Raw genomic sequence first — 23,447 nt, 5'->3', positions numbered from 1 at the left:
CTTTACGAAAACTCCCACGCTCCTGCGCAAGCCATGTATTGAGAGCATGTAGCCGGTGGTTGAGATTGCTATTATGTTGTTACAATGGGATGCCATGGTCTTGACGTTGGTTGTTGTATGACAATCCATTCATTGTTCTCCAACGTCTTGAATTGCAAATCAAGACTTTTGAACGCGAAACGTGGTTCGTGCTGAGAAAATGATAAGAGGTACCTGCCATAGGTATCAGAGGACATTGCTGTTTATGCCATGGAAAGAATACAACTCGAATGTCGGCATGCTACGGCTGAAGAAAGCCTCCAGAATTGCAAAATGCCTGACCACTCAGAAAAGATTAGTTGATCGTTTCCCCATGTCCGATGCGAATCAGCGAATGCCTGAGGTGAGAAATGCCCCTAGGCCCATCTCAGTTGGCTATGACTCCCTCCCTTCGGGAGCGCACGTGTATATGAGCTTGGCTTCCCCATTATGCTTGTGCCTGGATTCATGTTCTCTTGGGTATCTCGCTCGCGCCATCATCAGTGATACTACCTGGCCACACCACAAACTGGTGTAATGGCATCCTCCACGACGGACGGCTCCGACATCACCCGGCCAAACACGCCCGTGAGTGGACAGAGCCAAGAAGCAGACATGATTTGAGCAATGCCGCCTCTCCTAGCTCTTGCTACACGATTTCCTGATCGCAGACCCAACCAACTTCTACACGGGAAGTCAGAATACGCCACGACAACCGCAGTCACCTTCAAGGACTGCAAGAGCCTCCAGGTCCACAGCTTCATCGCCGCCAAGCTCGAGCCCGTCATCGAGAAGAACAGCAACGACGGCTTTGGGGACAGAGCACCAGCGTCAACCACGCACGTACACGGGCTCACTAGACAGCCGGCAAGACTCAGCATCTCGTCACACGCCGGTCATGTACTTGTCCACTACCTGTACACAGGCGAGATCCAGATCCTGCCTGCTCTGGCCGAGCAGATCAGAGGTCGTCCCCACCCGGAGTCACCACCGACCGCGATCTCGGAGGAACTGAGTGACAAGCTGCTTCTCACCCTCACCGAGGACGTAATGCTGAGCCCGTCGGACCAGATGTTCCTGCACGCCGTGCTCAAGGCCGAGCGGTCCAACAGTATCGAGAACAACGACGAGAGCAAGGACGACAACGATGCCGCCAGCGACAATGAGAAGCTGGACCAGATCCGGGACACGCTCTTCCCGTTGCGCGATGCTCTGTGCTCCGGGGTCTTGCAGGCGAGGATAGACTCAACCTGGATGACGTTCTGTTCGGACCGCAACTGGATGCTTGCATCGTACAGCCTCCTGGACGGCGAAACTGAGCCTGGGGCAACACTGCTGTGAGCCTCTTAGACCGCGTCGCGCGATCCCTACAGAGAAAATGTGGCTTCGGACAAAGGGAGTAACCCACGCGCGTTTGAAGTCTTGTCCAGACACCACTTGGTATTCGCAGCGATTGAGTGTCGTGGTTGAAAGGAGACACGGCTTGGGACACTGGGACGTCTAGGGTTTGGACGACGAGGCCAGTTTAGTCGAGACACCAAATAACACCGGTAGAGTTCGGTGCGAAATCTAATGGAATAGGTTCTTTGATTGCCATCGTAATGATCAATTAAATTTTAGTGGTTCTGAATCCCCCAACGCCGAACAATGCTAGACTATGAGTACAAGTACACGAATGCTGGTGGCGCGCTCGCCCTTCCTTATTTGGCATCCTTCTTCGCCTTGTCGGCAATCTCCTGGGCCTTTTCGGACTTCTTCTCAAGGACCTGCTTCAGCTCGTCCATGGTCTCCTTGAGCAGTTTCTCGCCTTCATCCTTGTGCTTGTCGGCAACCTCTCTCAGCTGGTTGACTTTGGCGAGGATCTCGCTGCCGCTAGGGATCTTGTCAAAGTACTGGTCCAGCCCGAAGCTGCTGGCCGCCTCGGAGCCCTTGGACTTGGCCTTCTCCGTAGCATCGTTGACATACTTCTCCAGGTCGCCGAGGTCGCCGGATTCGGCAGCCTTCTTGGCCTTCTCGAAAAGCTCCTTCACGTTGCCCTGCTTCAGCGCATCGCCGTTCTTCTCAATAATCTCCTTGACCTTGGGGTTCTTATCAAGGTAGGGCTTCGCCTGCTCGAGACCCTTCTTGTAGGCCTCATCACCCAGCTTCTTGACCTGCTCAACCTTGTCCTGCATGAGCTTGCGAGCCTTGTCAAGGTTGGCAGCACTGAAGCCACCCGCGAGGACGTCCTTGACCTGCTTGTATGTCTCGTCAACCTGTTGCTTAACCTCAGGACCGTACTTGTCGCTCAGCTCCTTGAGCTGGTCAATGCTGCCGCCAAACTTCTTCTTGGCCTCGGGGTGGTTCTCGAGGATGTCGCCGAGAGCATCACCAGTAATGTCGGCCAGCCTCTTGGAGAACTCTGTGAGCGCGTCAAAGGCCTTGGAGGCGGTCTCCATGCTGAGACCGGACTTGGACAGCTCCTGGAAGCGCTTGTAGGTGTCGCTGACGGCAGCATTGACCTCGTCGCCGTGGTGCTCGCGCAGAGTGTCAATGTCCTGGAAAGCAGCATCGACATACTGGCGGCCGTTGGGGATCCAGCCAACGTAGGTGTAGCAGTATTTCTTGATGTAGTCGATCGCCTGGTCGGCGTTGGGGGTGGTCTCCTGGAGCTTCTTGGTCGCCTCCTTGTACTTCTTGTTGGCCTCGATGGCGCCCTTGTTGATGGTGCTGTGCATGCGGCCAGAGGGCGTCAAGAGGAAGACGCCGTACAGGACCAGGCCGGCCGCGGCACCACCAGCAAGACCAGAGGCGATGTGTGAGCCGCTGCTGCCGCTGCTGCTGCTGGAGCTCGATGTGGTGGACTGGAATCTGGTCTGGCGGCCGACGTTGCGGGTGCTCCGCGCGACTGCACGGGGCACGGCGGCGCGGGCAATGGGGCGTGCAGACATCATGGTGACAAGGTGTTTTGTGCGTATTTGGCGAGTTTGTAGGGAAGAGGTGGAGGAATGACGCAGAGTCGGATCAGTTGTGGTCAATGGGAAAACGTTGTGGTCTATGGGGGACAATGCGGACAACAGGAAAGATAGGCTTGACGAGCTTGCAGGCGGCTGTCTGTTTAATAATTGCAAACGGCTCGCGTGCAATTGAGTTTGTGGATGCCTTGGTTCCGGGGCGGGAGGCAGGAGCGGCCTGTGGTGCGTGATCGATCAATGATGGCATGATGTCATGACGACGGCACCTCTGTGTGCCAATGCATGTGCCTGCCTGCCGTGGAGCCGCGAACGGCGCTGGGCAACTGAGACCCGGGATCAGCCGCAACAGCTTAGAAGTCCTGGTGCCAGCCACAGCAGGCGAGTGCCCATGCAGGAACAGCGCCACCACACAATCCAGGCGGCTGGAGCCGCTCGACGATGGGGACAGGAAATGACGGCATTGTGTAATTGTGTAGAATCACTGCTGCTGGATGGGTCTCTTCTTCACATGGGCCTCAAGCTCCCCTGGCCAGGTCTCCTCCAGGAACTGCTCGCATGGCCAATCACAACCATTCTGGCCGCCCGAGCTTATTTCTAGCTGCAACCAAGCCCCAGATTTTGCTAGCGATCCTTGCCGCAATTGCGGGGCCGGGGGAGCAAACCGTCCGCCAATGCTCGCCACGGGTTACGCGTTGGAAGCAGACTTTGTGAAATGACCTGGTATGAGAACATTCTTGCTGCAAGGTGGGCATTGAACAGAAATCTCTTCCGCAAAGAAATTGAACGAGTGAGGAACCTCTGAACGGTCAAAAGGGCAACTATTGAAGCGGTTTGATGGCCTCTCTTGAGGTTGTGGATCTGGTCACGTTACTGATCGTCGCTAAAGCAAACGTGATCGCAACGTGGACCTTAGGCCCATGACATCATCAGCTCCAGTCCCGCCGCGTACTCCAGTGCGGTCCCATGCGGTCCCATGCGGCTCCAATAGCGTTCCGTCAATTACAGTAATGCTCTGTGCCCTAGCATGACCCCGTCGATCGCTTAATGTTCTGCACGCTGTGCCTGCGTGCGTCTGCTGTGGCCTCTTCGGGCACCAACATTCTTAGCCACATTCATGAACGAGCCAGAGCGTGGCTACAGGAGCTTTACCTCTTCTGCCAGAAAGCTCCTGCCACAAATCCGGCAGCAAAGGCCAGCAGTACAATGCTGCTTGCTCCCAGTCCCGCCGACTCTACCTCGGCCGGCTTCTCGTGCTGCACCGACAGCGATGTCGAAGTCGGTGCGCGTCCCGAGGCATATCCTCTTGCGAGAGGGTCATTGGCGTTTCGTAACGCCTCACCCCAATCCACGGTAGCGCCAAGCTCATGGTCTCCCTGGTCCAGTGGCAGGGCCAAATTGAGCGGAAACCAATCTGCATGCTCAGCGTCGAGATACTTTTCCGGCAGCCAGTCTTCAAAGGTGTTCCGTGGCAATGTCTTGAACATAAGCGCACACCACATCTCGAGGACATTGAGTATTAGCTGGGGATTGCTCCCACGAAGCCACGATGGGAGTGACCCAGAAGGTGGTGGCGGAACGGCTAGCACGACAAAGTTGTTCCAACTGCTGTACTCGATGGCATGGTAGTGGAGAGACCTGTTGTCTCGGCGATAGCGAAAATTCATGTGCTGGCGAAAGATGCGCTGATTCAGGCGAGTAGTCTGCCCAACGTACAGCCTGTCATGGCCGTCGGTGCCACGGATGATATTTAGGTAGACACCAGCCGCATCTGGCGGCGGAGGACCCTGCTCGTTCAACTTCCTCAGGCTTCGCAATGAGCTAATCAGTGCGAGTTTCCCGTAATGAGATTTGGAGCGCAAAACTCACGTTGCCCAAGACGGAAGAGAGGATTGGTGACTGAAGACCTCGAGAACTTCCGGGCGGAGGCATGAGAACAGGTATCTATGCAGGGCCGCCTCGTTGCCTTCGACCAAGCTACTGTATCTCTTCCGATGCCTCTCCTGTGGCGGGTACTCGAGGGTGTTGAGCAGGTGAGATAGGATATCAGCTGCGACCGCTCTAGAGATGCCAGCCATGTCCTACAGCTCTTTACGAGCAGCGCCCCGCAAAGTGTATTGTCAATTGCCGTCGATCGCCACCGTTGAGGGTCTGGCCAGGAATATCGGGCAGACATAGATATGCTCAAATATATGGCATGTTCCTCCGCAGGTACCTTTCGAAGCGCAACTTCCAGCTCCAAGGGCAAGGGCCGACTGGCTCGAGGTGCTGTGGACGATCAGGCAGAAGACGATGGCAACAATTCACCGTAATACAGGCAGACAGCCTCTCGTGTCGCTGCCTGGAGCCTTTGCTGTTTGTTGGCTGAAATGGCACAATGAGCTGTGAAAAGTGGCGATGCGGGTGCAGGGGCATTGGGCAGTTCAAACCCTCTGTGGGTGCACGTGATAGCGCGTCAGCCGGTGGCCATCATGAACTGAGGCGAGTTTGACACAATTGTTCAAGGGCTTCTTCGAGGATGATGTGGCACGAAAACTTGTTTGCGCTTGCCATATCGCTGCATGCGCTTCTTCGGGCCAGTGTTCTAGAGGTCGCAGTGTGTTCTGCCTTTGTCAGAATCCCATGGACCTGACGGGTGCTGCCTGAGGCGCCAGGGTGCGGGGTGCCTGACGAGAGAAGCTCAGACGGCCGCTGCTCCATTTCTGCAAACTGTCCGGCACGCGGTTCCGTCATCTCGCCGATCATTGGGAGCCTTCGACATCACAAGCACATGGGCGCCCCAGAGTATCCGGCTTTTACTTCGTCGTCTAACAAATGCTAATGGCATGCACAGCAATCTCCCCGACCTCCTTCCCTACGACCATCTGCCAACGAGGGCCTTCGTGAAAACGTCCCTCTCGGGCCCATCAGCCCACTGCGCCCTTGCTGTCGGCTGCCCGAGCTCGGCTCGCCTCGGCTAAACAGTCTGCCACGAACGGCAAGACGATGAGGGCATGAGGAGCCCTTGATCCGTTGGCCCGGCCAATGCCAGCATCCAGAAGGATCTGATAAAATTTCGACCCCACCCTCGGTGGAACACCAACACAGCTCCGATTGGCAGAGCCACGGCCAGGGCGGTTGCGAAATATTTATCAGATGGCGCTAGCACTGGCATCACCAGTTCCGTGCGTGCATGCTTGGGTGGGCGAGACTCATCATGGAATGGTCTGGTGGGGGATGAGCGGTTTCCGCGGGGTGTGCTGGCTGCACGCCCGCCTCCACAGGCATGGCCTGATCGTGTCAAGGTGGTGAGCCGAGCCTGGCTGTCTGTCCCTGCCCTCCGACCTCGGGTGGAAAGTTCTCTTGCAGCAGCATTGTCGATCACTTCAGGACACACATCCTACTAGAGGCTTGCCTAGTCTTGGCGTGCCCGAACGAGGTCTGCCTCTGCCAAGAAGACTTGCTCAAGGGCAGTCTGTGCAGCGGGTCTGGGACACCATCTGGGGTCCTTATGTCGGAGAGGATGTCTGTCGACGGGTGGTTTTCACACGGCTGGGGAGCAGACAATTAACCCTTGAGTAAGGCCCCCTTCTGTTCTGCCGTATTCATCGTCGTGTGCCACCATCCCTCAGCATCTCTAGCTATCCTCCTTCTTGCATCGAGCACCTCGTAGATTTCTGCCGTTACTCCCGCGTTGCACTTCTCTCCACACACTTTCTCATCCAAAAGCAACATGGCGACAACATACAAGGTGCTCGTGGCTGGGTGCAGCTATGCTGGCTTGTCCGCAAGCGTACACCTTCTTGACCAGTGCGACACCATGAGCTCACCAATCTCGGTGGAAATAACGATAGTGGATGAACGTGACGGCTTCTGTACGAGTCTATATTAACTGCTCCCTCGCCCCTTCCTGTCCGATGCAACTTCAAGTGGCACTCAACTGACATTGCACTCCTTCAAGATCATCTCATCGGCTCGCCCCTTGCGCTGGCCGACAGCAAATTCGCCGAGAAGGCCTGGGTCGAATTCAAGGACATTAAGGCCTTGCAACGACCAAACGTCACCTTTGTCCAGGGGTCGGTCAACAATGTCGACTGTTTCAACAAGACCGCCACGATTCTCGAGCGGGAAACACAAAAGACGAGGACGGAGACATATGACTACTTTGTAACCGCCACTGGCCTGCGAAGACCGTGGCCAGTAGTACCGCAGGCTGCGACCCGCAAGGAGTATCTCGAGCAAGCCAACAAGCACATCGACTCCGTGTACAGCAACACAGCCCCAGTACTGGTAGTCGGAGGCGGTAAGGAATCTCCAGACTATTCTACAACAGTAACCCGATCAGCCGTAGACTTAACTAACATGATCATAACAGGAGCCGTGGGTATCGAGATGGCCGCCGAGCTCAAGCACGTCAAGCCCGACCTCCGCGTGATCCTCGCGCACTCGCGCTCGCAGCTCATGTCCGCCGAGCCGATCCCGGACAGCGCGCGGGAATGCGTCCTCGACGCGGTGGTCCGCGGCGGCGTCGAGGTGCTCCTGAACCACAGGCTCAAGTCTCAGACTCCCGTCACCACGCCCGCAGGCGCGCCGGCCCAGCAGGTCGAGTTTGAGAACGGCCACACCATGCTCGCGAGCGAGGTCATCTTCGCCGTGTCCAAGAGCATCCCGTCCACGACGTTCCTCCCCGTCGACGCGCTCAGCGAGGACGGCTATGTCAATATCCTGCCCAGTCTCCAGTTCCAGCCTTTCCCGAGCGGAGGCGAGACTGCCCCCACCACAAGCATCACGAGGCGCCACTTTGCCGTCGGAGACGTCATCAACTGGTCCGGCATCAAGCGCTGCGGCGCGGCCATGCACACGGGCAAGTTCGCGGGCCTCAACATGTACCACCTCATGCTGGAGGACGTGACGGGCAAGGCGCCCGAGCTGTTTGAGCTCGACCCGATCCCGCCGATGATTGCGATCGCCGTGGGCGGCGAGGCCGTCGCGTACGGGCCTGAGGGGATGAGCCACGGCCCGCAGATCATGAGGTCGTACTTTGAGGAGGATCTGGGCTTCAGGAGTAAGTTTCTTGTGTAGCAGTGTCTTCTTCTTCTTCTTCTTCTTTTACTCTCTCAATTTGTCCTCAGTTAGTTGCTCTTGGCTTGTTTCTGAACTTGATACTGATGAGATGTGTGTTTTTTCAATTAGTCTGCTGGGACCACATGCGTCTTGGAGAGGTCAAGGCATGAATATGATGGATCAAACCGGCTATCTGTTAGTGCGTGGTGCAGAGCAACAACCATTTTGTCCGCCACGACTCCCGCGCAACCGAAGGAGTACGCGTTCATGGAATGCGAAGGACTGATTGCACGCAGTTCTGCGTGCGCGGCCAGCTACTTGCCGACAAATATGTATTTAAGTAGATTGCTACCTTTTCGACAAACGAATTAATGAAGGAATATTTTTCAACGAGCCCTGTTTTAAAAAAGGCAGTATTTGGGACTGTCGAGAGACGAGCACCGCCAAGGCTAGGCCAAGTGCGCATGAATCCAGAGACTGCTTTGTACAGGATTGCGAAGTCAAGTATGATCCATTCAATCACTCGTTCTGTCCATAACGTGTTTCGGTTCCAGTTAATCTGCTTTTGTAGGTTGGAAAATGCCTTCCTCTTTGCGAGATATCCTAACAACCCCTCTGGCTTTTAAGTAATAAACATACAAGCAACCAGACCCGCCTCCAAGACCTTGCGCAACTACAACTTGGGCAACAGCCCGACCAGCGTTCCACCAACCGCCTTCTCGCTCTCGGCCAGCGGCGCAAGCTGGAAGAACCGCTCGCGCGAGCAGCGCACGAAAGCACTCCGCTTGTGCGGGAGGTCGACAAACTTGTCCAGCCCGAACCCGTGGATGAAGTCGTAGGCGAGGACGGAGCTGTTGGTGTACTTTGGCTCGCCGATGATGTACATGGTCCGCGGGTCGTCGAGGAACAGGTAGTGCATCAGGCTGGACCACCAGGCTGTTACGCGGTGGGGGCCGCGGTAGCGCACGTCGCCGACGAGAGAGTGCCGGCCGCGGTCAAAGTCGCCGGCCGAGTAGTACGCGCCAAGGCGATCCTCCTGTAGTACGAGAATTATGATTAATGGTGTCTTTTTTAATCTTTGGAGGAACGGAAGAGGCTTGAAACGTACCTTGCCCCAGTACACCTCAAAGTAGGCAAAGAAGACGCCCTCAAAGGCCGCGAGGAGTGTGACCTGGTGTGGGTCGACGTGCGCCTTGCGCAGGTACTCGCGGTGCTGGTCCAGCGTGCCCGTCTCGTTCCAGCCCTGGCTGACACGTGGGTCGTTCTGCCACGTGTGGAACAGGTTCAGGTGCTCCTCGTTCTGCCAGTCGAGAGCGACCATGCTGAAGTTCTCCTTGAGGTGCGGAATCCAGCGGCTGTAGACGGTGCTGCCTGGTCTGGGCTTCGCCGGTCGCCGTGGGTGCCATGTGAGCACCATTGACGAGGCGTCATTGGTCATGGTGTTCTCGAGGGGTGTAAGAGGATATGAGGATAGAGGCTTGGGCAGGGGGGCGGCAGTCGAATTGTTGTCCTCGGGGATCCAGGCAGTCCGCGGTCCCCAGGGAGAACCGGCGCCTTGCCAGAACGTGCTGCGAAGCACGAGTAGCTCGTCTACCAGACCCGTGGCGACCGGATGATCAATGGCTAAGAAGACGGCTTTCAGCTGAGCCGCGAGATCTTCCTTGCCAGGACCAGACAAAGTCAGGCGGAAGTGCTCCATGGACGGCCGGATCGTGAAGAGTACGTAAATCAGCAGCCAAGCCTGGCCGAGCGTCGGGGTCTCGAGAGACTCCCATACCAGTGTCGATGCCGGTGACCGCCTGGCCCGGCCCCATGGCGTGTTGTTGGACTCGGGAGGTCGCTCGCTCGACTTGAGGTCGGATGGTTCTGTGAAGAAGAGGTCATCGTTGTGGAGGGGCTCTGGCAGCGGCGCAGTGTTGCCCTTAGCCTGTTGAGGCTTGATTTGAAGTAGCGGTGCTCCTGAGTCTTGAAGTGTCCGCGAAGACTTGACGAGCGAGTAAGGCGTGAGGTACGGGTGTGGCAGCCTCAGCACCGTCTCATTCTCTGGTGGAACAGCCATCGCGACAACACAGATTTCAGCTCAACGTTCAATTAAAGATATTGAAAACGCGATATGCCCCAGCAGTAGATGGCTCTTGAAGCTGGTTTTGACAAAGATAGGTCGCACAAATAGTACTGCGATGCCGTTTGTGATGGCGGAGAGGAGGAGGAGGAAAATCACGAGCCGCATCGTCGACCTCGGAGCTGAGCGCTCCGCAAAGCGCTGCCGGTCCCCACAGACTCGGCACTCGCTCGTCCAGCTTGTGACCCCTAGGGACTCCGCCCTTGCGCCAGGCTGCTGGATTCGTCCGAAACGGCGGTCATGGAAAGTGCTGCTGGGCAGTTGATCGGCAGTGGGCATCACGTCACTGGGGTCTCCTGGCCCCTGCCACGCACGACTCGATGTCTGAGCTCTGGGGGCGCCTGTCCCCAGGAGGTACCGAGTGGTACTTGGGTGTGAGACAGGGGTCGATCCCCTAGTAGTTCAAGCCGGCGCCGTGGGCAGAGTTTTTCCCACTATAATATGGGCAGCGACGGATCTGATAACATTAAACTGGGCCGCTAAACTGCTGTGGCGGCCACACCAGACAGGGGGTTCATGATCTGATAATGCGTTGGTCTCTGTGGCCCCCACTGGCTCTGCATCATCCCCTGCTGGCATCCCTGCTACCACCATCCTCTTCCATACTCTGCTGTCTTCGCAGACTGCGACCTCGGAGCGGAGAAGAAAAAGTGCCAAAGGGGAAGCTCGGCTACAACGCCACGCGCACTAGCTGCTACTCGTTCGTATTCCGGCAACTGCGAGGCATTGTCCCGTCCCCTTCCTTCTTTGGCGCAATGCATGGAGAGCGTCTGTCTCGAATGATTGGTCAGCTAGAGATCTCTACACAAATGGTGCGGTGAAGCTACTCCATGGATTCTGTGCAGAAGTGCAGGATTGGATTCCAACAAGTGCAAGACGTGGCCTCTGTGCTATCGTTGCAATGTCGAACGTTGGACGCCTGAGAAGTTGGATGGCTTGGGACAATGCATCAAGGTTGGCAGAGGACTGCCGCCAGCACGTTATGGGCGGGCGCCCCATCCCTATGGCATCCAGGACAAGTGCACGCACGTGGCAGTCTCTCTGGGGCAAGCACGCTCGTGGATGGACTCTGAACAAACGGTGGTGCGGGGCAGTGCTCAACCACAAGACCGTGCGGTGCCTTTGGTCTACCTAGTTCTCACTACGCCCCATGATGCCAGACCATTGAGAGATCGCCTGAGTGTCTTGTCTATAATTCCAATCTAGTGTGCTTCTTGTCTGGACGCCAACGCGGATCGTCGACCCCATCAGAGCTTCTCGAGTCGCCTCTTGCGCAGGATTTCCTCGCCGAATCGAGCCATCTCAAACTTCTTGACCTTGCCCGAGCCTGTCAGTGGCACATCTGCTGGCACGCCGTCTTCGCCCAGCCAGAATACGTGTGCTGGCGACTTGTGTCGCCCCAGCTCCTGCCTGACCCAGTCACGCACCTCCTCGATGGTGGGACGTTTCTCCGCCGACTCGCTGTTCAAGAACGCGCAAACGACCTCGCCGTAGTGGGCATCTTTCAAGCCGGTGACAATCGCTTGGCTGATGCTGGGGTGCGCCATCAATCGCTCTTCGATCTCGAGCGGGTAGATATTCTCGCCACCTGCCAAATCCACAGGAGTCAGTGTACAGTCCTCACACGAACGACAGAAGATACGACTGTCAGCAGGGCACCACCCATGAGTCACGTACCTCTGATGATGATGTCCTTGAAACGCCCGGTAATCGTGCAGTACCCATCGTCTGTGAAGACAGCCTCGTCTCCAGTGTGCAGCCACAGCACTCCAGCCTCATCGTGTATCATAACCTCGGCCGTCTTCTCCGAGTTGTTCCAGTAACCCGCTTGCAGCTGGTATCCTGCAATGCAGAGCTCGCCCCGGCATCCAACAGGCACGATGTTGCCCTCGTGGTCAACAATCTTGGCCCGCGCATGTGGCATCAGCGTTCCCACAGTCGCCAACCGCTGCTCGATGGCGTCATCTGTAAAGGCATTGAAGCAAGTAGGTGACGCTTCAGTCAAGCCGTAGCTGCTCGTAAACTCGGTCATGCCAAAACGGTCAACCATAAGTTCCATCAAATACCGCGGCACAGGAGCTCCAGCCACGATTCCGGTCCGGAGATTGCTACAGTCGAATCCTTCTGGCAGAGGGAGGTTGAAGATTGTGTCGAACATCGCTGGGACTCCATGCACCGCTGTGCACCTTTCGTCGGAAATCGCTCTCAGCACAGCAGCCGGGTCGAATGTCTCCTCCGGGTAGACAATCTTGGCCCCGTGTGTAATGACTGCCATCATGCCGAGGACCAAGCCGAAGCAATGGAACATCGGTGGCGGACAGCACAGGATGTCTTCCGGGGTCAGGCGCATCCGATCACCAATGAATCGCGCATTGTTGACAATGTTGTGATGGGTCAGCATGGCGGCTTTGGGGAGCCCCGTCGTTCCGCTTGTGAACTGCAGGTTGCAAACATTGTGTGGCAGCACCTTTCGACTGAGGCGATACAGATGGCCGTTGCTTACACGGCGGCCTTGCTTGATCAAGTCGTTATATGTGGGATAGCCGCTAGCATCGCCGCGTAGAATGACAACGTTCGGGCTGCTCTGCTGCTGCTTCGCATTCTTCGGCTCTTGCTGCTGAGCACTCAACTCCGCGAGCAGTTTCGAATTGTCAATCTTGCCAATCTTCTTGGTCGTGAAGAACACTTTGCAGTCTGAAGTCGGTCAAAGATAGACTTGTCAGTAACAACCACACATTATCGGGCGTGCCGGACCGGGGCGGATTCACCTGTGAACTTCAAGGCGTACTGCGCCTCTGTTGGGGTGTACGTGTTGTTGAGGATGACCAGGATTGCGCCAATCCGAGCAACGGCAAAGAAGACAGCTGCGTACTGCTCGCAGTTGCCGGCCATGATGCCAACTCGGTCTCCGGTGCCGATACCCAAGGCCATCAAGCTCCTTGCCAACTGCGAGCTCTGCTGGTTGAGCTCGTTGTAAGTCCAGCGAGCCCCCGTCCACGGCGTGACAATGCATTCTTGGTAGCCATGATGCTGGCACTGGAGGTCGAGAAGCTCGCCGAGCGTGAGATCTACCAATGGAGGATCTACTGGACCGTGAAGCATTGACAGAGTTTGGTTCTGGGTCCTGACTGCCGGCCTCTGGCCAAAGTTCGAAACCTGCTCCGTCGACATGGTGGGCAAAATGGCGACGGTAAACGGGATTCCTTAGAGGCGCACAGGTGTGTGCCTTGACTTATTGATCGCACGAGTGTGTCAAAACACAAGCGACGGTGAATCAGCTGCGGGATCAACGCTGGTTCTATTACCACAGGGCGACATTCACAACCTTTCCCGGGACGGGTATCCAGCCACACAATCCACATTCAGCTGCTTGCCGACACAACACCACTAGACAGGTCTCGGTCCCTTCACTGACCCTCATCGGTGCCGGCCGCTGGTTGCAAAGCCAAGGCATCCCTGACGGCAGCTGTGACGCACAATGACTATTCAGCAGCCCCTCCAGCAAGGCATGCTAGCCTGGGGCGAGAAAATTCTGTTGTCAAGGTACCAGCAAGTACCTGGGGGTCGCTGATTGATAAGAAATTCCACCTGCCGAAGTGGGGAGTGTGGGGAGCGCCGGGCATGGATCTGCGTAGCGTGCGGCCTATAGAGAGAAAGGCCTAAGCGGCCTTGAGACCGTCCACGGCAGGGTCTATGAGCAAGCAAGCAAGCCAGCCAGCAAGCCTACAAAAGTCCAGTACGGACACACGCGGACGAAAGAACCTTGTGGCAAAAAATGGAACATCTCCAGCCAACTCTCAGTGGCCAAGTAACGACACAGAGGTCAGCAGCCACTGAAGAGATGGGACAGCTCACCAGAGTGGGAGATAACGGACACGGCGCAAATGGAGCACTGAGTCTCGACGAGTGGGCTTCAAACCAGGGGGACGTCCTTTTCCCAAGTCGAAACGAGCAGGCATCACCGGACGAAAGGCACATTCGCGCCGTCGGCAAGAAAAGGCACACAGTAAAGGAGGCAGGCGATCCGAAAAAAATTGCAGCTCCGAGCACGTTGCATCATCTCGGGCATGATCGGATCTGATAAGATTTGATTGATTTGATTACGGGGCGGCGCAGCATTGGAATGCTGCTCCACTCGTTTACATAATTCAACGAATCAAGATGCCGGCTGTGATCCATGTTCCCCCCTGCCCTTGATTTTTCGGCACACGCCCCCCCTTTTCCACTCCAACGGGGACACCTGCAGGTTGATCTTCTTCGGGCGGCTCTGCTATGCTACTGCTGAAAAAAGTGCCTCAAAGAGTGGAGAGAAGGATCCCTGCGTAGTGCCGCGTTTCATTGACGCAACCGCAATGCCCAGAAGGGGGGTCAGGTGGGCTGGGAGACAAGTGTACTCCAGCACGCATCGAATGGTGAAAATTACCACTCGTGTGCAGACAGCGCTTGTGGGCCGAGGTCGGAAGGGGTACAGTAAGACCTCCGCTGGAGCTCGGCGGAAGGGGCTGCGCCGCCTCCAGAGCCCTCTTACAACGGCAGAGCAGAGAGTCATTGCCCTTCGACGGGCCCATTCACTCGACTGCGGGTTCAGTGCGACAATTTGCTGATGCATAAGGTAGGAATTCCAAGATGGTGTTCTATTCATCGGGGTATCGTCATGTGTATCATCTATCATGCAAAAAAGTCTATGCTGATGCTTTCTTGATCGTGTCGGGTGGTCGTGTAAGGTCGCGCAGGTTCGTGTAGCGGGGGAAAATGCAATATGCAGAAAATCCCAAAAGAATACAGAGAATGTCGTGTATCGCAAAACGCCTCAACCCGAAAAGAAAATGGAGCAAACCTCGCCTCATCCAGAAATCCTTTGTGTCTCCGAGCAGACGAGTCCCTCCCATCACAACACAGTTCCCATGACCTGGCTCGACCCGCTCACGCTCACATCCCTCCAGATCGCGACGGCGAGCACCTCCAGAAGCGACACGAGCGCGCCAGTGATGCACATGCGTACCTGCGCCATGTCGTACGCGGCAATCACGGCGGCCCGGATCGGGTGGCCCATGGGGTAGCTCAGCTGCTTGGCCAGATCGGAGGCGATGCTCGCGCGCTCGACGGGGGACAGGTCGGGAAGTAAGTCGGCCAGAGCGCCGGGAAGCGTGCTGTTCCAGATCGCGCCGCTGAGGGAGCTGCCCATGGCGGAGCCGATGTATGATGACAGCGAGAACAGGGCGAGCGCGGAGGCGAGCTGTCCGTGGCTCGCAGCCGACATGACGGCCATCTGGCAGCAGATGATGAGGGAGGAGCCTCCGATGGTGATGAGGATTTGCACGCCAATGAGCCAGCTTAGATGCGTGTCCGGCCGGCGGACGAGGATCATGGCAACGCCGCCGAGGATGTGTACCGGGAGAGCCGCCCAGGCAATCCATTTGAAGCGGTCGCTGCGCCGGATCAGGTAGCCGACCACACCGGCCCAGATGCACGAGCCCAGCCCGTAGATGTGGCCGATGTAACCGGCCTCGGTGATGCTGAGATCATGAACGACCTGTAGATATGATGTGTAATAACCATCCCAAGAGAAGTATGCGATGAATATAGTGATGCTGAGCAGGCATGCGCCGGCGACGTTGCGGGAGAACAGGAGGGAGAATTCGAGGATGGGTCGTGACGCGTATCGTTCGTGAATCGTGAAGATAATCATAAAGTTGAAGCCGATAAAGACCAGGAAGGCGTTGGTGCGCAGATCCTCACTGCTCGTCGATCCAGTCAGGGAGAATGGAACGAGGATCAAGGTCAGCCCGACCGTGATAAGGACAACGCCGATAGCTGTTGGAGTCCTGCGTTAGCGGCTGTGTTCTCCATGAGAATGCGAGTGCTCTATTCCTTACCATCGTTGTGTTTGAGGACTTTGGAGAGACGTTTGGCCGTCCATGGCTCAGACTTTGGTGCAACCGCGAGCAGCCCACGATCCCTAGCCTTCCGAACATTACCCATCAAGATGGCCAGGATGGGTAATGACATGATGACGAACAACACAGCAGAGGACACAAAAGCCCATCGCCAAGTGCTGTATGTGTAAAAGAGCTTGGCGAGGACAGGCCCAATAAAGGTGGTAAGAAGTGCTGGTGATGAGTTGAAAGCAAATGCTATCGATCGGTTCTTAAGGGACGAAGTGTCGGCCACGATGATGTCTAGGACGTAGGAGAAGCCGCTAATGCCGATTTGATATACAACCTGAGACAGTCAGGCAAGCATTCACCAAAATCTGCAAATCCTGCCATGGAGTGAGACTTACCTCGGAAGCTGCATACGTCTTGACGTTTGAACTGAAAGCCATAAGGACAAGGCCCGTGGTGGCGAGCAGGATCATGGCGGCCAGGCCTTGAGGTCTCCCCCAGCTGTCAATCATGCGCGCGACTGGGAGCTTCAGAACACCCGACATTACGGAGGCGACAATGCCAATGGTGGGAATGAGCGAATGGGAGGAGAACTCGCTGACGACATAAGGCATGAGATTTGACATGATTTGCCATTGCAGGGTGTTTGCAAATGAGCACATAAAGATGCTGCATCATCATCATCCATCATCAGCACAAGCTCGTAACACCGCCAGCAGCAAGGCCATCGAACGGCACGCTTCGCTCACTTACAAGCAGTAAGCAACGGCCAGAGCACCCTTTGACCAGACAAGGTTGACGGCGTCTGCTTGCTGAACGCCATCCTGGACATCAACATCGAGTTCCTCCTGGGACGGGCGTATGTCTATGTGGCAGTCGTTCTTGTCGATGGGTGATGACATGGACCCGTAGGAAGGCGGGAGGCATTGCGTGATGCCCGTGCTGGACGTCGTAGCGTTGTTGCTCAGCAACGGCTCCCCGGGAGCATAGTTGTTAGGCGCCATGGTGTCCTCTCCACGGCCGTTCGGGGAGGCGTTGTCTGGACGAGAATGAAACGAGGACCCCGGAGACGCTGGATCGGCAAGACGAGGTCCCTGGCGCCTTATAAATCACGTCCTGCGACACATGTATTCACACCACGCACACAGACCAATGCCTGCCTGCCTGCCTGCCTGCAGGCAGTAATAGGGCTGACAGCAAGGGAGACGACATGGGGGAAACACGGGAACTGGGTGCTTTGCCCTGCCTGCCTGGACAGCGACTGATCGTCAGCTGATGGGAATCATGGCTGGCCACGGTGCGTCTTCATGCGGTAGATCGCTGTGTGTGGCTCGATAGCCGATGATTGGCAGCAGCAGAGAGATGATGGCTGGTCGACACGCGCGCCCGCCTTGCGAGAGCGAGAGGGCCAAGTGAGTCAGGTGGGTATTGCAGGGATGGTCATCCGCCCAACCGCGGCGGCTGCGCCCTGGCACCCACAAAAAGCAAACCACCAGGGCAAACAGGGCGAGCAGGCGACTGGCATTCATGCTGGCGGAAGGAGGGGTCGGAGGGGCTGGCAAAGCGCGCCAGCTGCCCAACTGCCGGTGGCTGATGGAGAATCCCTAATACGCACGACGCATCCGCTCGTTGTCTGCGTCACTACAGCGGTGACGGTCTTCGTTGACGACGATGAAGTCGAGCAGCATTTAGTGGGCAACCGTGGTGTAGCCCCCATGCTAGGTGGCACTGTACTGTGGTGGTGGTGGTGGGGAAGCGAGGCGCAGCGGGCCTTGCCTGCCTTCCCAGGTTCTGCACCGCCAAACGACCTGTACTTCGTGCGTGAATAACAAATTCAGCGAGACAAGTCAGCTCCCTCTCTAATGTCGACAAACGAAGTCACCCTGTACGGCAGCAAATGCGCGATGGAGACCGATCATACTACCCTTCATAACTTATGGCGCTCTGTGAGCTTTCTGTTCTGAACCACAGTCAGTGGCCACCCAGCAGCCAATAGGTGAGACGGCAACAGCCCCAGCCTTCAGCGTCTCTCGCCCGGCCAACATCGTTGCGCATCGGCCGTGTCTCCCAGCCCGAGCCTGGCATCACAATTTGTTTGATGATGGCAACTGCTCCCCAGACGCCGTGGCCCACGACGCAGACCTCTCTGGCATCAACAACGACAAAGCAGCCCTGTGACGTCGCTTGCCCAAGCTAACGCGCGCCCCGATGCATGACCGCCCAAAGAATCCGCTCAAAGGTGGATCACTGCCTGCTCGTCCACGTCGCTCGTCGGGAAGCGAGTGGGCATGCCCAAGAGAAAAAACATGTGCTCGCTCAGAGAAATGGTGCCATCTGGTCATACCTTCCCGGGCAGGCCTGCTCCGTCGGCTGGGATCTTGCGCGAGCCGGTCCGATGCCTGCTCACCAAGCTCACGCTTGACAGTGGAGGGGACAGCCGTGCCACTCTTGTCGGTTTTCCGTGGGCTTGGGCACTACGCCTACCCCTCCCTCCCTAGCGCTCCGCCAGCATGGGGGCGAAGATGATCAAATCTTATCAGATCCTGCCAGACCCCACAAGAATTGCATCGTGCTCGTCTCCGCCCCTACCTGGTCAATGCCTCATGGTCTCTCCGAGATCGCTTGGAAGGTGTTCTTCAGAGCCGCGGATGATTTGTTCGAGCTACCTGCACAGTGACTGCCTCGCACCCAGGTACATTCCACCTTACCATGCTTCATGATATTGACGGGTGTCATGGTGGGAGGCTCTCGGCAGACTTCTGTCACAGCACAGAAACACCGTCTGGACTTTTTGTGTTTAGCCCAGAAGTGACCCGCGCCGAAAAGGCAACTCCACAAGGAACCTCCGTTTCTTTGGTCACCATTATGCGGAGGCAACAGATGATCCACTCCTTTTCAGTAGGCGCTTGGCGAACCCCCTGGCGCCTTACGAGCTACTGACTGGCCACAATTTCGGGGGACCCTGCTTCTCCATGACATTTTTTGTTGAACCTTCCATCCTGCAGAATATCTCCTGTACATGAGCTCCTTCATCTCAAACGTCTTCATCCGCACGGGAACTGCTGCAAGCCAACGACCACTGGCGAGACTTGTACGCAAGTTTTTCAAGTGACCGATCTTGCAAGATGAGCATAGACCCGGAGCCGGTAGGAGCCGCGGTTGGCAAGGCTGAGGCCGGAGGTCAACCTCGCTTGGAGAATCAGCAGTGTGTATCCAGCGGCGATGTGGCTAAGCCAGCGACAGAGCCTTCCAGGCTCTCCAAGGTAAATGGGTTCGAGACGGCAAATCATATACTGCCTTACGCTGACTATGGACCAGTTCGTTCGTGGTCTCTTCCGGTACTTCCACCTTCTGACCTACGCAGAGCCGGCGAAGATCGATATCGCGTTGCTCGTTTGTGGCACCATATTCGCTATTGGCTCGGGCGTGCCATTTCCGATCCTTGGTATCTTCCTCGGCCAGGTCATTGACGATCTCAATGCTGCCACATGCGATGTCAGCGCTTCATCTGCCCCATCTGCCGAGCTTCAGCAGTCCACCAACCAGAAGATCATCTACATCGTGGTGCTCGGCCTGGCACAGTTCACGGGCGTCTACGTACACATGACTTGCTGGAACCTCTTCGGCGACCGGCTCGCCCATCGTCTTCGCGAAAAGTACTTTCGCTCGATTCTTCGGCAGGAAGTCTCCTACTTTGACAAGCTTCCCGCTGGGGAGGTCTCTTCGCGGCTCAGTGCCGACATTGCGACGATCAAGGCCGGCACCTCGGAGAAGGTTGGCACGTACATTGGTGTAACGTCCATGTTTGTCACATCGTACATTGTGGCCTTCACGAAAGACGCTCGCCTGGCTGGTATGCTGGTGTGCCTACTCCCATGCTTCATACTTATGACTTGGGTTGGCGGCCATTTTGTGTCCAAGTACGCCACGCAAGCCTCCGAGTCCCTGGCTGCAGCCTCGTCAGTCGCCATGGAGTCCCTTTCCAATGTCATGGTCGTTCACGCGTTTCGAGCAAACGATCGCCTTGAGGCGAAGTTCGCAACGAGTCTTGAGGGGGCCAAGTCCCATGGAATTAGAAAGGCCACTGCGGCTGCCATTCAGTCTGGACTGCTGTACTTTATTGCCTTCTCGGCTAGCGGTTTGGCTTACTGGCAAGCAAGCCAGTCTATCGCCAATACGGTGGCTGGGATCACGTCCGGTATTTCAGTTGGCAGCACATACACTGTTATCTTTCTACTTGTTGATGGTACGTAATGACTTCAGCATTCCTGGTATTCTGCCTTGTAAACACAAAAAAGCTGACCTTACCATATGATAGCCTCCTTGATTCTCAGCCAGATCTCTCCCTTTCTTCAGTTCTTCGCATCGGCGGCTGGTGCGCTGGAGAAGCTCAAGGCGGACATGAATCGCCGCTCACAGATCGATGGCACTGTAGACGGGCATTCTAACAAAATCGGGAACTTCCGTGGCGAGGTCAGACTTGACAAGGTCCACTTCAATTATCCCTCTAGACCCGATGTCCGAGTCATCCAGGACGTCACCTTGGAATTCCCAGCGGGCCAACACACAGCCATCGTGGGACTCTCTGGTAGTGGTAAGTCTACCATTGCCGGCCTCGTCACTCGTCTTTACGATCCACTGGAGGGCTCTGTCAGCGTTGACGGCCACGATATCAAGCAAGTCAATGTCAGGCATCTGCGTAGCTTCGTGGGACTGGTGCAGCAGGATCCTCTGCTTCTCGACCGATCTCTTCTCGAAAACATCGCGCTCGGCTTGGTCAACTCGAGTCGTCCCGAACACGAGTCCCTCCAGGCGACGCTCCTCGGCACCAAACTGGAAGAAGTCGCGGAAGCAGTCCGCAGCGGCAAAGACCTCGAGGTCGCGGCTTGCGATGCTGGACCGGAGGCCATGGAGATTGTACGTCTGGTGCAGCGTGCTGCCAGCCTGGCCGATGCTGGTATCTTCCTCGGCAGTCTCGAGTTCGGTTTCGGCACCCTCGTGGGGTCCAATGGGGACCTGCTCAGCGGTGGGCAGAAGCAGCGCGTAGCCCTTGCTCGGGCCCTCGTCAAGGATCCCAAGATCCTCGTGCTCGATGAGGCCACTTCGTCACTGGACTCTGCCAGCGAGCAACGCATCCAGGGTGCCATTGAAAAGGCCACGGAGGGGAGGACAGTCATCTCCATCGCACATCGGCTGGCGACGGTCCGGAATGCCGACAAGATTGTGGTCATGCGAAATGGCAAGGTCATTGAGCAGGGATCACACTACGAGCTGCTGGCCAAGGATGCTGATTATGCCGCGTTGGTCCGTCTCCAGTCCATCGGCTCCGAGACATCGAGCACAACAACTGCCAGAAACTCGAAGAGCCTCGACCTGGATTCCGAGAAAGTGTCGCATGCCTTGAAGGTTGAGTCCGAGGCAGTGGACGCTGAGACCAACCTTGAGTCTGGTGGGGAGGACAAGCCGGCCGAGACACAAACCAAGGACAGCAAAGCAACGCGTCCGGCTTGGAAGTCGATCAAGAGCATGAGCTCAGTCTCGCGCCCGTACCTGCTGTGGATCGTCATCGCAATTCTCGCTGCAGCTGTAGTGGGCGGCACCTATTCCGGCTCGGCCGTCATCTTTGGAAACACGATTGGCGCACTGAGCCCATGCAACACGCCCGACTCTATCCGCGTGGCGGGCAGCTTTTTTGGCCTCATGTTCTTCACCCTCGCTATCGTCGAGTTCTTCGCCAACGGCATCAGTTGGTCGTTCTTCGGTGCCGTGGCTGAGAGAGTCCTCTACAAGATCCGCATCCTGACCTTCAGATCTCTGTTTGAGCAGGACCTTCAATGGCACCAGTCCGAGGGCAGGAGTCCGTCAGGATTGCTCACATTCCTCACCACGGACTCCGCCTCGATTGGTGCGCTCACCGGGTCTATCATCGGAACAATCTTTTCGATCGCCATCAACTTTGTCGCGGCCATCATCCTATCCCACGTGATTGCGTGGAAGATTGCAATCGTGTGCCTGGCCACCGTCCCGCTGATGCTAGGCGCCGGCTGCCTGCAGATCCTGGTTCAAGCTCGGTTCAACGAGCGGCACGAAAAGGCGTTTGAAAAGTCCGTCAGCATCACGGTCGAGGCCGTCAACTCGATCAAGACCGTCGCAGCGCTGTCACTTGAGCATGAGGTCATGAACACCTACCGCCGGGCACTCGCTGCGCCGCGCAGGGAGTTCACCCGCTCCAGCATCTGGTCAAACCTGTGGCTGGCCATCGCCTTCAGTCTCAACAACTTCATCTACGCGCTGCTCTACTGGTGGGGTTCGACCCTGATCGGCCGCGGCGAGTACACGCAGACGCAGTTCTTCATTGTGCTTATTGCCCTGCTCGTCAGCGCTCAGCTGTGGGGGTCCGTGTTCACGCTGTCGTCCGAGGTGACCAGAGCCGGCCGGGCCGTCGGTCGCATCTTCGACCTGATCGATCTCGGCTCGACCAAGTCGTGGAACAGCAAAGCCCTGAAGCCGCGAGACACCGAGGCAGCCATCGAGTCCAAGGGCGGCGCTCCCGCCACCGCAGGAGGCATCCCGGTGAAGTTCAACCAAGTCCACTTCTCCTATCCTGCCAGACCGGGCCGGGAGATCCTCAAGGGCCTCGACATTGACATCCGCGCCGGCCAGTTCTGCGCTCTCGTCGGCCCCAGCGGCGCGGGCAAGTCGACCATTGTGTCCCTGCTCGAGCGCATGTACACGGTCTCGTCCGGCTCCATCGAAGTCGGAGGCCTGGACGTCACTGCCAAATCAGAGCCCCTGTTCCGCGACGACATCGGCCTCGTGCCGCAGGACAGCGTGCTGTTCGAGGGCACGATCCGGTTCAACGTGGCGCTCGGCGCCCGGCCGGGCGCGCCGGACCCGACCGACGCCGAGATCGAGCAGGCCTGCGAGCTGGCCAACATCCACGAGACCATCACGGCGCTGCCGGAAGGGTACGCGACCAACTGCGGGCCCAACGGGAGCCAGCTGTCGGGCGGGCAGCGGCAGCGCCTGGCCATTGCGCGGGCGCTCGTGCGCAGGCCGCGGCTGCTGCTGCTCGACGAGTCGACAAGCGCGCTGGACGCCGAGTCGGAGCGGCTCCTGCAGGACGGCCTGGAGAAGGCGGCGCGGGGTATCACGGTGGTGGCGATTGCCCACCGCCTGCACACGATCCGGCGCGCCGACGTCATCTTCCTGATCGAGGACGGGCGGTGCGTTGACCGCGGCAGCCACGAGGAGCTGCTGGTGCGCAGCGAGAGCTACCGGATCAATGTCATGCACCAGACCTTGGATGGGTGAGCAGCTTCATGGACAGCTTGAACGATGCGATTACTTTTTATTTGCAGTGGAAGTGGGAAATGGTGGGAAGACAGCATGGTGGACAGACTGGACTCGTGGGAAGAACGAGCGTGG

General features: G+C 57.1%; 8 protein-coding genes across 8 annotated transcripts; 3 read left to right on the top strand and 5 right to left on the bottom strand.

Annotated features, from left to right (window-relative positions):
• Positions 1–645: 645 nt before the first annotated feature.
• B0I36DRAFT_380164 (uncharacterized protein) lies at positions 646–1,557 on the top strand (the record flags this gene model as incomplete). Its single annotated transcript, XM_046160804.1, has 1 exon — positions 646–1,557. One exon carries the CDS (start codon positions 646–648, stop codon positions 1,357–1,359), a length of 714 nt encoding a protein of 237 aa, XP_046019446.1. The 3' UTR covers positions 1,360–1,557.
• Positions 1,558–1,586: 29 nt separating this feature from the next.
• B0I36DRAFT_312748 (uncharacterized protein) lies at positions 1,587–3,051 on the bottom strand. Its single transcript, XM_046152539.1, has one exon. It carries the CDS (start codon positions 2,949–2,951, stop codon positions 1,719–1,721), a length of 1,233 nt encoding a protein of 410 aa, XP_046019445.1. The 5' UTR covers positions 2,952–3,051; the 3' UTR covers positions 1,587–1,718.
• Positions 3,052–3,638: 587 nt separating this feature from the next.
• B0I36DRAFT_312747 (uncharacterized protein) lies at positions 3,639–5,531 on the bottom strand. The gene is made up of 2 exons (XM_046152538.1): positions 4,839–5,531; positions 3,639–4,778 (listed from the first exon to the last, which is right to left on the bottom strand). Exons 1-2 carry the CDS (start codon positions 5,045–5,047, stop codon positions 4,118–4,120), a joined length of 870 nt encoding a protein of 289 aa, XP_046019444.1. The 5' UTR covers positions 5,048–5,531; the 3' UTR covers positions 3,639–4,117.
• Positions 5,532–6,681: 1,150 nt separating this feature from the next.
• On the top strand, positions 6,682–8,182 carry B0I36DRAFT_371621 (uncharacterized protein; the record flags this gene model as incomplete). The annotated part of the gene is made up of 4 exons (XM_046160029.1): positions 6,682–6,823; positions 6,910–7,251; positions 7,324–8,013; positions 8,142–8,182. 4 exons carry the CDS (start codon positions 6,682–6,684, stop codon positions 8,180–8,182), a joined length of 1,215 nt encoding a protein of 404 aa, XP_046019443.1.
• Positions 8,183–8,685: 503 nt separating this feature from the next.
• B0I36DRAFT_234923 (acyl-CoA N-acyltransferase) lies at positions 8,686–10,071 on the bottom strand (the record flags this gene model as incomplete). Its single annotated transcript, XM_046149358.1, has 2 exons — positions 8,686–9,048; positions 9,121–10,071. The coding sequence occupies 2 exons, from the start codon at positions 10,069–10,071 to the stop codon at positions 8,686–8,688; spliced, it is 1,314 nt and encodes a 437-aa protein (XP_046019442.1).
• Positions 10,072–11,112: 1,041 nt separating this feature from the next.
• Positions 11,113–13,272, bottom strand: B0I36DRAFT_261136 (putative long-chain-fatty-acid-CoA ligase). The gene is made up of 3 exons (XM_046151133.1): positions 12,903–13,272; positions 11,812–12,828; positions 11,113–11,722 (listed from the first exon to the last, which is right to left on the bottom strand). Exons 1-3 carry the CDS (start codon positions 13,234–13,236, stop codon positions 11,382–11,384), a joined length of 1,692 nt encoding a protein of 563 aa, XP_046019441.1. The 5' UTR covers positions 13,237–13,272; the 3' UTR covers positions 11,113–11,381.
• A 1,420-nt stretch (positions 13,273–14,692) lies between these two features.
• On the bottom strand, positions 14,693–17,130 carry B0I36DRAFT_312738 (major facilitator superfamily domain-containing protein). Its single transcript, XM_046152537.1, has 4 exons — positions 16,773–17,130; positions 16,418–16,688; positions 16,011–16,356; positions 14,693–15,948 (listed from the first exon to the last, which is right to left on the bottom strand). The coding sequence occupies exons 1-4, from the start codon at positions 17,021–17,023 to the stop codon at positions 15,023–15,025; spliced, it is 1,794 nt and encodes a 597-aa protein (XP_046019440.1). The 5' UTR covers positions 17,024–17,130; the 3' UTR covers positions 14,693–15,022.
• Positions 17,131–19,144: 2,014 nt separating this feature from the next.
• B0I36DRAFT_358558 (P-loop containing nucleoside triphosphate hydrolase protein) lies at positions 19,145–23,333 on the top strand (the record flags this gene model as incomplete). The annotated part of the gene is made up of 3 exons (XM_046157984.1): positions 19,145–19,282; positions 19,338–20,265; positions 20,338–23,333. The coding sequence occupies 3 exons, from the start codon at positions 19,145–19,147 to the stop codon at positions 23,331–23,333; spliced, it is 4,062 nt and encodes a 1,353-aa protein (XP_046019439.1).
• Between the last annotated feature and the right edge of the window lie 114 nt (positions 23,334–23,447).

Source organism: Microdochium trichocladiopsis, assembly GCF_020744255.1.
Source record: "Microdochium trichocladiopsis strain MPI-CAGE-CH-0230 chromosome Unknown B0I36scaffold_1, whole genome shotgun sequence".
NCBI classification, from domain to species: domain Eukaryota; kingdom Fungi; phylum Ascomycota; class Sordariomycetes; order Xylariales; family Microdochiaceae; genus Microdochium; species Microdochium trichocladiopsis.
The sequence above is the reverse complement of the archived record's forward strand: the minus strand, read 5'-3'. Positions and strand labels throughout refer to the sequence as shown.